This window comes from Pristiophorus japonicus, chromosome 8 (genome assembly GCF_044704955.1).
Source record: "Pristiophorus japonicus isolate sPriJap1 chromosome 8, sPriJap1.hap1, whole genome shotgun sequence".
In the NCBI taxonomy this organism is placed as follows: Eukaryota; Metazoa; Chordata; class Chondrichthyes; family Pristiophoridae; genus Pristiophorus; species Pristiophorus japonicus.
Genome location: NC_091984.1, coordinates 87022025 through 87035795, shown reverse-complemented (window position 1 = coordinate 87035795; position 13771 = coordinate 87022025). Strand labels below are relative to the sequence as shown.

The 13771-nt window shown below is 45.5% G+C and overlaps 1 protein-coding gene across 1 annotated transcript in view; it reads left to right on the top strand.

The window, feature by feature from the left end:
* The window catches only part of sgip1a (SH3GL interacting endocytic adaptor 1a), a 250115-nt gene that overhangs the window by 206330 nt on the left and 30014 nt on the right, over positions 1-13771 (top strand). The window contains exons 18-19 of the mRNA XM_070886140.1: positions 4691-4802; positions 7204-7359. Coding sequence (XP_070742241.1) covers positions 4691-4802; positions 7204-7359 — 268 coding nt within the window. The remainder of the gene's footprint in view (positions 1-4690; positions 4803-7203; positions 7360-13771) is intronic.

Sequence of the window (13771 nt, the reverse complement as noted above, 5' to 3'; positions counted from 1 at the left end):
CAATCCTTACCACACACAGATACACACACTTTCCAGTCATTGGATAATGTTCTGGAACTGAATCCTGATCATTTTTTTTTTAAATCCTTCCCCAACTCTGGTGTCCTGATGCCAAACTGTAACCAGATTTCTACTCTAGCTCAGATCAGATAAGTCAACACAGAACAAGGATTGAGCCTGAATCTTCCTGGTCTGTATAACTCAGTATTGTACTGGTCAGAGCATTTACCAATTAAACCACTGGGAGCGCACATAATATAATTAGGTTGCACATAGTATCCAATCCATTTACCAGACTTTCAATGTTATCCCTGCAACAAAATAAGATAAAATATTTGCTTTGTCAATACATGTATAATTATGGCGACTCCTGCTGAATTTTATATTTGATTTATGGAGGAATCAGCAAAGATTAGCAAGGCAAGAGTCGTGATTAACTCGTTAATATATGGATTGTTCTTCTAAATAGAATTTGCTTTATAACATTATAAAATGTGCAATTATAAAACATACAAGATAAAACAAATTAATGAGTGAAACAAAATTACAAAGACTTGTAAGTTAATATTCTGAAAGCTAATAGATTATAGAAAAACAGTATTTGAGTTTCATGATATTTTGCTTCCTTTTCACATGACACTCACCAGGTAAAATTATGACTAACAGTTATTAATAGAGTGAAAAGACATTGAATATAATATGTGCTTACAGTTTCCATGGTAACCCCAATACCAACAAAACCTATGAAAATTGTGGTGAGCTACTCAGATAATAGAGTGTACACTGAGTAACTGATTGTATATAATCTCTGTGACCCCAGGAGTTCTTATCACAGTATATTTAGAGAGGTGGTGGCATTTCTTTAATTAGTGGAACGGATTTGGTAAATCCGATGAGAGAAACTGAATCATTTAAACTGAGAAGCAGAAACTTGCTCTCTGAAGAGTCCTGCAAGCACTGTCTATAAAGTGAAGAGATATTTTTCTCCCCTCCACCGCTGAAGATTGTGACTGCTACTAGGTTCCTTGAGCACCAGCACCTCTCCAGTACCTTAGCTAATTTGCCTTTCTTTACGTATAAGTGCAGAGCACAAACGTTAGCAAGTATTCGACTGAAAGGGTCATCGCACCCAAGTCCTCACCCAACACCCACACACACATGCACTTTCCAGTCTGACTGATTTATTTTCCCCTGCGCTCAAGACCAAATGTAATGCCTCTACCACAACCTTGGCTATGGTCATTAAATCTGGGACCTTTCTGACCTACATACCACAGCTTGTAGTGTATTTACTTCTCTTCCATAGAGGCGTCGCAAAGGGTCCTAATCAGACCAGTGATAATGTCAGTCATTTCCCTAGTTCTGCCTCTTTTGCATCATCTCCAGCTGTACGGACAATGGGAAGACTGCTATTGCTATGGCCAAGTATTCACATATAAACAGTATGATATGGGGATCAATTTTCCCCAAAGCCATACTTGAAGAGTTACACCCGTTTTTTTTGGGCCAAACTACACCAAAAAAATCATCCAACTTCCCCGTTTGAATTGTTGATTTTGGCACCGCATAGCCTGTCTGTTAGTTTTGGGGGTGGAGCCTAAAATCTGCACCAAAAAGATCGGGTTGCTAGGGTAACGAGCGACACATTGCGGGCAGAGGCTGGAAAGTGAAACATACAAATTCTGGCCAGCTCACAGCAACCTGCACAAGCTTACCATCATTACATTATTAAAGAGTTTATGCCAAACGTCTATCCCTTCCCAGTGCCGCTCCTAACTCTGGCTGAAAGGCCTCCCGGTGCCGGTGCCACTGCCACTGCTAGCCCTGGCCGAAGGGCCTCCCCCTTCCGATGCCGGGTGCTGCTCTTAACTCTGGCCAAAAGGCCTCACCACCCCCCCCCCCTCCCCCCATCCCTCTCTCCTCTTCCCCTCCCTCCGCTGCTGCTGTCCGAGCCATGGAACTGTATCTGCTGCACTGATTCTCTTACCTGCACCGATTGTGTTAACTGCCCAGAAGGTTTGTCTAAAGCGGTCACATATGCCATCCTAAGAAAAATTGGAGTAAATTGGAGCTGGCCAGAATTGGCGCAGGTGGCAGGTTACACCCCAATGACGCAAAAAAATACTAACCTAAAAAAAAATCGCAACTAACTGAGTTACGCTGGTGCAGAAACTTTGGGGAAACTTGGATATTTTAATTTAGGCCAAAAAAAGTGGTGCAGATAACTGGGGAAAATTGAGCCCTTGGTATCTTATTTTCTTGCTGAATATAGAATGATTTGATCAGTGCAGTCTCTTAGGAGATGTAGAAGACTCAAAATGGCATGTTGAGGCATGTCAGTTCCCTTATTACCAACGCCTTGGTGAATGAATGTTAATTAACCTTTCAAGAAGGCTGAAGGATTAAGAGAATTATTTGACTTGTAAGTCAGCAAGATATTTATATTCATTTTATATTATTGAACTGTTGCCATTGGAAGTGGTTAGTTTGCAATCTACCCCATTTGTGGTCCTTGATAAAACATTAGTGCCATTCCAACATTTTTTATTTGAAAGATTTTGTGAAGAGTCAAGGCCCCTGGTCCAGGCCACCACCAAGGTTGAAAAGAGTAGGAGAGATAAATGAAAAAGTGGCAAAATGACAAAGACTGGCTTTGATAGCTTTCGATAAGAGGAAGGTAAGGAATTTGACAGGTTTAAGAACCGGCAAATACTAGATGGCGTCATGAGTCCTGATTTCAATACAACTGCGTAATGAAAGGGTTAAAGAGTTAACAGTTGATAACCAGAATCTGGCATAGTGTTCAGTGATCTAAAAAGTTGATATTTACTTTAATGTTTGCACAGTTGGTCCCAAACACTATTTTATCATTCTTCCATTTAACAATGAAGAGAAAGAGACAAGTGAAGTCTATTCTCAATGGGATGCAAATTTACTGAAATAGGGACTGATTGAAAATAAGCAAATGCACCAACTTTCTGATTCAACTCAGCAGTGTGAGAGGTTGTAATGAGACATTTTTCCACCTAGTCTCCCTCTTTTCCTCCCTACCCACCCCCTCTGTTCTCTTAAAGCTGGTAACTCAGGTTAGGGTACAGTTCCAGAGGCACTGGCAGCTCTCCAATACCTCACTCAAAGTGGTCTTTCTCATGTGTTAGAATGTGTATGTCAACCGTCTTTTTGACTACAGGAAGCATCACCTTGCCCTCCTTTGAGCATTTGCCAGCAGAAATTATTGGATAATGATCAGGAATAAAAAGCAGGCTGATTTTTTTAATCCCCCCATTAGCCCGGATACACTTTAGCAAATTGAAGTGCTCTTCCTACCACAGCAGCGAAGGTCAGCTAATTCAGCAGAGACCTCAAGTTGAATTTGAGCCTTCCTGTTCTAATTGGCTCAGTACCATACTGGGTGCTACATTTACTCACTGAACCTTCATAAGCACCCAAGATTGTAATAATTATCCAGATATTTGTTTAATTTGCTCTTGTGATGTGGACGATACTGGCAACGCAGTATTTATTGCCCATCCCTAGGTGCCCTGAGAGCTTTGAGTCAATCGACTAATGTGGAACTGGAATCACATGTAGGATAGAGCAAATAGTGGCGGCAGGGTCCCTTCTCTGAAGTGAACATTGTGTTGTTCTGAAAATCTGGCAGATTTCACAAACAGCTAGATTTTTTGCATTCAGTTTCACAACTTGCCACGGTGCGATTTGAACTCGCAACCAGTAAGCTACTTGAACGCTCTGCGTAAAGGTTGGAGTCACTGGCTTATCAGAGTTCCATGACTTGTTGCGAAAGTCACAAATAAAGCAAAACTCTATTGGCTCTCCCGATGCCTCTAGTAGTAAGTAGACTGCTCAGTATGGAACTCAGCCATAAGGACCAGGGAGATTTCGTGTCTGTGCTGAGTTAGCTAATCATCTAGACAATGAGGGCACTATATTTGGTCACAGTGGCCTCTGAAGTAAGAAAGGGAAAAATTAGCCAAGGTTCTTGCTCCTTATTGCTATCCAATGACCCATGTATATGCATATGTAAACATTGGGTGAGGATATATGGAGGTGGCCTGTGTCTAGGCTCACACATCAGGAATCACCACTCCCACGAGGTACCAGAGTGTAGTTGACACCAATAGAACTTTACCCCACCATGAATCAATGCCTTCAAGAAAGGAGGGGAGAAAATAAATCTATTAGGTTAGATGTTTTTCATGAAGTCCTCTTTTGTTCAATGACATCATCAAAGGGTTTGTTAAAATTCAAAGCTAACTGAAGGGAGTTATAATGCAACTTCCTAGATCAAAAATCTTAGATGGAAACTACTTTTAAAAAGTAGTGGTGGGAAGCTTGTAACTTGAATTTGAATCTATTTTGTGTTACTGATTTGCAATCCATGTTATCTGTGGAGAGTGTTAAAACCATTAATGCCAAGCTTGTCCCCCCAGTATTCTTAAGGGTTTTACAGAAAGAGTACAAAGAAACAATTCATCATCTTGTTTCTCCTGTATTTTCACCAATTTTCCATTTGTCTTCTATTTTTATTTAAACTACCTGCATGATTTAAGCAACGTCGAACTATCTCACTCGTGAGCTGCCCTTCTATTCTTACTCTACTTGAGTTACTGTTATATTAAGCAAGTAGATATGAGCCTAGTGAAACCAAATGTGTTTACTTCCATTGCAGGGGCTTCGCGAGGACCCAGTCCCTTGACCATGGGTGCACAGGATACGCTCCCTGTTGCTGCAGCCTTTACAGAAACTGTCAATACTTACTTCAAAGGAGCAGATCCAAGCAAGTGAGTAAACAACTCGAGACTAAATAGTAATTATAAACATATAAAAATTCTGTAATAAACTCTCAACACTGGTAAAGGCACCATGTGGTGTAGTTCTGCTTCTTTTAAATATGCAAGCCCAAGTTTGATGCCGAGTCTGTGCTCAATTAGCTGATCTCATTCAGGGTAACAGGAGATATTTTGCAATTGGCCTTGATGCCCCTGAATGTAGGTGGATAAAAATCAGCCAAGGCTTGCACTTCTGATTATCCAATAATTCCTGCTGGAACGTGCATGTACGACTGATGGGATTGGGATCGGCTATGATGCCAATCAATTTGGAATAGCCTGTTGAAACTCGGTCTACATTTAGATGTGAATAATTTCTATTTGGGCAAGATATCAGAGAGTAACTACTGCCTGTGAGTACTTATGGTCTACGTTGTATAAGCTCCTTCAGGAGAGAAGAAAAGGAAAAAATTGGAGGGCATGGTGGACTATTTCTTTTTTTAAATTAACCCAATATCCAAAGTTAATTGAATCAATTGTGAACAATATACAGATGTTATTGTAAACAAAATTTTAAAAATGATTGTATCAGAAATATATTATTCAAGACCCACCAGCATAAAACTCCCTCTAATTCTACATTGGTTGGCATTCGTTGACAATCTTGCCCCGAAGTTACAGGATGGCTGGTGCAGTAAATGATAAACATCACGCTGATATAGTCAGGGGTGCTTTTCTGAGATTGGTGCTGAATCACGTTGTCGGAGCAAAGTAGAGAGTTTTATCCTGCATCTAAACAAGCTATACCTGACTTAAGAGTGCTTTATGTTGATTGTGCATCCCTACAATGGAAAATGTTCCATTCCCTTGCATTAACATTCCTCATTTTGATGAGCACAGTATTTCATTAAAAACATGTGAAAAGATTCATCATAGGCAGTCCCTCGGAATGAGTCCTTAGGTGGCTGAACAGTCCAATACGAGAGCTACAGTCCCTGCCACAGGTGGGACAGATAGTTGTTGAGGGCAAGGGTGGATGGGACAGTTTTGCCGCACGTTCTTTCCGCTGCCTGCGCCTGGTTTCTGCATGCTCTCGGCGATGAGATTCGAGGCGCTCAGCGCCCTCCCGGATGCACTTCCTTCACTTAGGGCGGTCTTTGGCCAGGGACTCCCAGGTGTCGGTGAGGATGTTGCACTTTATCAGGGAGGCTTTGAGGGTGTCCTTGTAATGTTTCCTCTGCCCACCTTTGGCTCGTTTGCCATGAAGGAGTTCCAAGTAGAGCGTTAGCTTTGGGAGTCTCGTGTCTGGCATGTGGACAATGTGGCCTGCCCAACGGAGCTGATCAAGTGTGGTCCATGCTTCAATGCTGGGGATGTTGGTCTGGTTGAGGACACTAATGTTCGTGCGTCTGTCCTCCCAGGGGATTTGTAGGATCTTGCGGAGGCATAGTTGGTGGTATTTCTCCAGCGACTTGAGGTATCTACTGTACATGGTCCATGTCTCTGAGCCATACAGGAGGGCGGGTATTACTACAGCCCTATAGACCATGAGCTTGGTGGTAGAAAAGTGAAAAGAAATGACAGGCTTGATGACCTGTTCCTTTAGAAATAAACCTTATTCTCTTATGACTCCTATGTATGCAATCTGATGTTATCCTCATCTATGCCAACCATCAATGTTTTAAGCTCACAATCAGCATTTCAATATCAACTTTTCACAATCAATTTTTTCCCACTGGATTTAGAAATATGTCTGTATCAATTGGTTAACGAATCAGAACAGTCAGAAGGCAGGACTAGAGGCTGTAAACAGCAATCAGGTCACTTGGAGGGTGGAAAGATAGGATTGGAGGTGCTTAACACCAACCAAATAGATCATGTGGAAAGCAGGACCCTAGTCTGATCTTTGTTGAGTGTAATCCTCAGGAATCAACGGGTGATCAGGTTGTCTAATACATCATTTTCTTCAGGAAATTAAACGGGTGGGGTAGAGTGCATGCTAAAGTATGTCTTCTGTGGAGGACTGGGCTTGATGGGTTGAATGGCTTTGCCTTATCCTATCCTTTCTTCTGTTCTGGAGGTGGTTATTCCCTTTAAGTATACTTTGTGGCAATTGGAATTTTTTTTTTACATATTTGTGTATTGTGGCTTTCCCTTCTTCGCTAAGTTTTCACTCAATTAGCCTCAATAATTTTTGTTCAACAGCTCGAGACTATCTCACGTGTTTCCAATTCATGTTATTTTGTGATTGGATCTCCTGGCTCGTGATCACTATCCACAGCCTTTTGCTGGAAAATATAAGGATATCAGGTGAAGATGGGAGCGGGCCTGGCTGTCCCACATGTTAACCGTTAATCGTCCCACAGTTAATTTCACATGTTAACCACAGAGACATTCTTCTTTTTATTAACAGGTGTATTGTGAAAATTACAGGAGAAATGGTTCTATCGTTTCCAGCTGGGATCACCAGGCATTTTGCCAATAACCAGTGCCCTGCAGTTCTCACATTCTGCATAACAAACTGCAGCAGGTTGGAGCACATTCTGCCGAACCCCCAGCTTCTCTGCAGGTAATTTCAGTGCAACATCGCAGATTATTTAAGAGAGAAGAAAGCAACTGATCTGTGTAACACTAGTAAACAGGAACTATTTGTACAGTATGTCTTGCCATTACACTGACTTGCCTGCTGTATAAATGATCGAGGAAAACTCCTCAAATGGCACTGTTGATCAGTGCTTTGACCTGTGTGGAACTGGGCCATGGAGACCAAGAAGATCACCGTGTTCATCCGGGGCTCTGTTGAGTTAACCGAATGTTTCTCCTCAGTACAGAGGTCAATTGTCATTTACAATCAGCCAGAATTCCAGCTACTGCTCACTATCCAGAGCTTTCTGTTGGCAATTGCATGTGTGTGGACATCGGTTGAAGACAGAATTGGGCTCTCAGTGATGTCCCACAAGACAATTATTCACAGTCTAGTTTGGTTTAAGGTACCTGAAGCCAACCAGCTTGTGGACCCCACACCCCAGGATGAATCAGTGGCTTCAGATGAATGGGGGTGAAAACCATTTCAATGATATATAAATTGCTGTCACTTTATACAATGGGATCTTTTAGATGTTTTTAAAAAGTACATTCCTGTATAAGAGCTAATGGCCTAAAGAGTAAATACAAAAACGATTATGTTTAAACAAGTAGTAATTGTTTTGGTCACTTTGAGCTAGATTTCCAAATTAGTGAGCTAGTTGAGGTTTACAAGGTTATGAAGGTGACTGCTGAAATTGTTCCATTGTTCACTATGTGACACCAGTTATACAATTGGAAAATTGTGACTAAGAAGGAAGGGAATGTGAAAGATTTTTTTTTACACAAAGGATAACCGAGTTGTGGAATACAATAAACAGAAAGGGCCAGAAATTCAGCTGGAAGGTTTTTTGGGGTGGGTGTGGGGTGAGACAGATCATCCAGTTGTGTTTTATGGATGCAGCCATGGTGCTGGCCCACTTTCAGTGGTCAGAGACATTTACACATTTTGGTCAGGTGCCCACACCATTCCCACCATGCCCACAGTTCCCTTCACTTGCGCCCTGCTTGGGGTGGAGGTGGAGACTTGCTGCAGCATCAGAGGGTTGAGTGTGCTGCACTATCAATTTTTAAAATATTTTAAAGTATCCCCTTTTTAACTAGGCTAGCTTCTGTACTGCAATCATTCGCTCTACAATCCCATGAGGCCAGTATTGCTCGGGAGCAAGGGAAGGGAAATCTGTCATATGATGTATTTCCTTCATTCGCATGGCATCATAATATACCCACCCATATTTGGGCATATTATGATGACTTGCAACTGAGAGAAATACATCATATGATATATTTCCCTTCACTTGTATCCACTACCAAATGGGACGTGAATTGACTAGAATAGACTGGTGAATGATATTTAAAGGGATAACTGTGGATAGGCAATGGCAAACATTTAAAGATCACATGGATGAACTTCAACAATTGTACATTCCTATCTGGAGTAAAAATAAAAATGGGGAAGGTGGCTCAACCGTGGCTAACAAGGGAAATTAAGGATAGTGTTAAATCCAAGGAAGAGGCATATAAATTGGCCAGAGAAAGCAGCAAACCTGAGGACTGGGAGAATTTTGTAATACAGCAGAGGAAGACAAAGGGTTTAATTAGGAGGGGGGAAATAGAGTATGAGAGGAAACTTGCTGGGAACATAAAAACTGACTGCAAAAGCTTCTATAGATATGTGAAGAGAAAAAGATTAGTGAAAATTGTAAAGTCCTTACTCAATGGCACAAAACCCACACGAGGCATATTCTATGGACAAGGTCACTCCATGACCTGAACCTTTATTCACAGGACCAAGAAGTGATGACCCTGCGTGGGACCTCCCTTTATATACCTGGATGACCAGGTAAGGAGTGTCTCCCACAAGTTCACCCCCTGTGGTCAAGGTGTGCATTGCTTAAGTATATACAGTATTACTGTGGTGTTACATAGAGGTTACATAATGACATCACCTCACCCCCAAAGTCTTATTGGGATTATAGGTTAAGTCTCATGGAGCGCTGCAGTTGGGACTCTGGTTGTTCAGCCTTGGCGTGAGTGTCTGTCACCTGTGGTGATTCCGGCCTGTCCTGGCTGACTGCCGGGACTGTGCATGCTTCTGAATGTTCTTGTTGCTCGTTCACTGGCGGTGGTGTGAGCACCATCTCATGCTCTTCCTCGGGTTCCTCAGTGTCTATGCTGAACCTTTTTTTTAAAAACTTGGTCCGGATGCTTACGGCATATCTGCCCATTGTTGAGTTTAACCACGATGACCCTGTTCCCCTCTTTGTCTATTACAGTACCCTCAAGCCATTTGGGCCCCACGACGTGATTGAGGACGAATACGGGGTCATTTATTTCTATACATCTCGCCCTTGAATTTCGGTCATGGTACTCGTTTTGGGACTGGCGCTTGCCCTCAACGATGTCGGTCAGGACTGGGTGAATGAGGGACAACCGAGTTTTGAGTGTTCGTTTCATAAGTAGTTCAGCGAGCGGGACCCCCGTGAACGAGTGCGGTCGGGACCTATAGGCCAGCAGGAGGCGTGATAGGCAGCATTGAAGGGAGGGTCCTTGAATCCTGAGCATGCCTGGTTTAATGATTTGGACCGCACGTTCCATCTGGCCATTGGAGGCCGGCTTGAACGGTGCGGTCCTGACATGGTTGATGCCATTGCCCGATATGTACTCCCGGAATTCGTAGTTCGTGAAACATGGGCCATTATCACTAACAAGGATGTTCGACAAGCCGTGGGTTGCAAAGACCGCACGTAGACTCTCCAGAATGGTGGATGTCATGCACGAATTCAAAATGATGCACTCGATCCATTTCGAATACGCATCTACCACAATGAAAAACAATTTTCCCATGAAGTGACCCACATAGTCTATATGAATTCGTGACCATGGCCTGGTGGGCCAGGGCCACGGGCTGAGCAGGGCCTCCCTGAGGGCATTACCCAGTTGGGCACTACCCAGTTGGGCACACGTCGTGCACCTGCGAACACAGTGTTCCAGGTCTGAATCAATTCCCGGCCACCAAACATGTGACCAAGCAATGGCCTTCATCAGCACGATGCCTGGATGCTCATTGTGAAGTTCCCTGATGAATGCCTCCCTGCCCCTCTGGGGCATGACTACCCGGCTGCCCCACAGTAGGCAGTCAGCTTTGATGGAGAACTCATCCATCCGCCTGTGAAACAGTCTGACCTCCTCAGGGCATGCTCCGTGTGCGGGCGCCCAAACCCCAGTCAGGACACATTTCTTAATCAGAGATAGGAGGGGATCTCTGTTTGTCCAGATTTTGATCTGACGAGCTGTGATGGGGGAGCCTGCGCTGTCAAAGGCATCAACGGCCATGACCATCTCAGCGCTTTGTTCCACTGCCCCCTCGGTGGTGGCCAGTGGAAGCCTGCTGAGCGCGTCAGTGCAATTTTCTGAGCCACGCCGGTGCTGGATGGAGTAGTCATAAGCAGCCAGCATGAGAGCCCATCGCTGTATGCGGGGTGACGCGTTGGCATTGACAGCCTTGTTGTCTGACAACAGGGATATTAACGGCTTGTGGTCCGTTTCTAATTCGAACCTCCTGCCAAAAAGGTACTGATGCATTTTTTTTTACACCATAGACACACGCGAGTGCCTCCTTCTCAACCATCCCATATCCCCGTTCTGCTTGAGAGCTGTTGTGTCTCTGCACCTTGTTACAAACTCACACGAGGCATGTATATATCAGACACGATCACTCTGTGATCTTCACTTTATTCCTAGGACCAAGGAGTGCTGACCCTGGGTGGGACCTCCCCTTTTATACCTGGAAACCCAGGTGAGGAGTGTCTCACGCAGTGACCCTGTGGTCAGGGTGTGCATTTCAAGGGTACAGGTACAGTGTGCATGAGTTACAGTTACACAACTATTGTCATTGCAAGTTGGTGAAATACATGACATCACCTCCCCCTTGAGTCTTTTAGTTTCAGAGGTTTCGTCTCTCGGGTGGTCGACGCTCTCTCGTGGAGCGCCGCAGTTGTGGCTCTGGTGGCTGAGCCTCAGCACGCGTCTCTGTCACTTGAGGTGATTCTGGCCTGTCCGGGCTGGCCACAGGGACTGTGCATGCTGAGGGCTGTCTTTGTTGCTCGTACGCTGGCAGTGGTGTGGGTGCTATCTCATCATGCTCTTCTTCTGGTTCCTCCGTGTCTATGCTGAACCTTGTCTTTACTTGGCCCAAGTGTTTGCGGCATATCTGCCCATTGTTTAGTCTGACCACCATGACCTTGTTTCCTTCTTTGCCAATTACGGTGCCCTCAAGCCATTTGGGTCCCAAAGCATGGTTAAGAACAAATACCGGGTCATCTATTTCTATACACCTCCCCCTTGAGCCTCGATCATGGAGCTCGGTTTGGGACGGGTGCTTGCCCTCAACAATGTCTGCCAGGTCTGGGTGAATGAGGGACAGCCCCATCTTGAGCGTGCGTTTCATGAGGAGTTCCGCTGGCGGGACTCCAGTGAGCGAGTGCGGGCGGGACCTGTAGGCCAGCAGAAGGCGCGAAAGGCGGTACTGAAGGGAGGGTCCTTGGATACGTAGCATGCCTTACTTTATGACTTGGACCGCCCGTTCCGCCTGGCCATTGTAAGCCGGCTTGAACGGCACTGTCCGGACGTGCTTGATCCCATTGCCCGACATAAACTCCTGGAATTCATGGCTGGTAAAACACGGGCCATTGTCGCTGACCAGGATGTCCAGCAAGCCGTGGATCGCGAAAACCGTACGCAGACTCTCCACTGTGATGGATGTCGTGCACGAGTTCAATATGATGCACTCGATCCACTTCAAGTATGCATCGACTATGATCAGGAACATTTTCCCCATGAATGGGCCCGCATAGTCCACGTGAATACGTGACCATGGCCTGGTGGGCCAGGGCCACGGGCTGAGTGGAGCCTCCCTGGGGGCATTGCCCAGCTGGGCACACGTCGTGCACCTGCGAACCCAGAGTTATATGTGACCGGGCAATGGCCTTCATTAACATGATGCCAGGGTGCTCGCTGTGGAGTTCCCTGATGAACGCTTCCCTTCCTTTCTGGGGCATGACTACCCGGCTGCCCCATAACTGGCAGTCGGCTTGGATGGAGAGTTCATCCATCAGTCTCTGAAATGGCCTGACTTCCTCGGGGCACGCCCTGCGTGCGGGCGTCCAATTCCCAGTCAGTACACATTTCTTCATCATGGATAGGAGGGGGTCCCTGTTGGTCCAGAGTTTGATTTGTCGGGCTGTGATGGGGAAGCCCGCAGTGTCAAAAGCCTCAACGGCCATGACCATCTCGGCGCTCTGCTCCGACGCCCCCTCGGTGGTGGCCAGTGGGAGCCTGCTGAGTGCGTCAGTGCAATTTTCGGTGCCTGGCCGGTGCCATATGGTGTAGTCATACGCAGCCAGAGTGAGGGCCCATCGCTGTATGTGAGCTGACGCGTTAGCGTTGACAGCCTTGCTGTCGGACAACAGGGATGTTAACGGCTTGTGGTCCGCCTCTAGCTCGAACTGTCAACCGAAACGGTACTGGTGCATCTTTTTCACATCGTACACACACGCGAGTGCCTCCTTCTCGACCATGCCGTATCCACGCTCTGCCTGGGAGAGCGACCTGGAGGCGTAAGCCACCGGTTGGAGTTTGCCGTCATCGTTACCCTGCTGCAATACACACCCAACCCCGTAGGATGACGCATTGCATGTTAAAACCAGTTTTGTTACAGGGGTCATACAAAGTCAACAGTTTGTTGGAACACAGCAGGTTCCTCGCCTTATTGAAAGCACGTTCTTGACAATCCCCCCAAAACCATTCACAACCTTTACGGAGGAACATGTGTAACGGCTCCAACAATGTGCTCAAGTTCGGCAGAAAGTTCCCAAAATAGTTCAAAAGTCCCAGGAATGATCGCAACTCCGATGTGTTGCCTGGCCTGGGCGCCCGGTGAATCGCCTCAGTTTTTGATTCAGTGGGCCGGATCCCGTCTGCGGCAACCCTCCTGCCCAGGAACTCGACCTCTGGGGCCAAAAACACACACTTGGCCTTTTTCAGCCGCAAGCCTACCCGATCCAATCGGCATAGCACCTCCTCCAGGTTGTGGAGGTGTTCCTCGGTGTCTCAACCCATTATAAGGATGTCGTCTTGGAACACGATCGTTCCAGGGATGGACTTGAGCAAGCTTTCCATGTTTCGCTGAAAGATAGCCGCTGCCGAACGAATGCCAAACGGGCACCTGTTGTAGACAAATAATCCTTTGTGCATCGTGATGGTGGTCAGAAGCTTGGAATCTTCCACCAGTTCCTGAGTCATGTAGGCCGAAGTGAGGTCCAGCTTCATGAACAGCTTTCCACCTGCCAGCGTGGCAAAGAGGTCCTCCGCTCTTGGAAGCGGTTATTGGTCTTGCA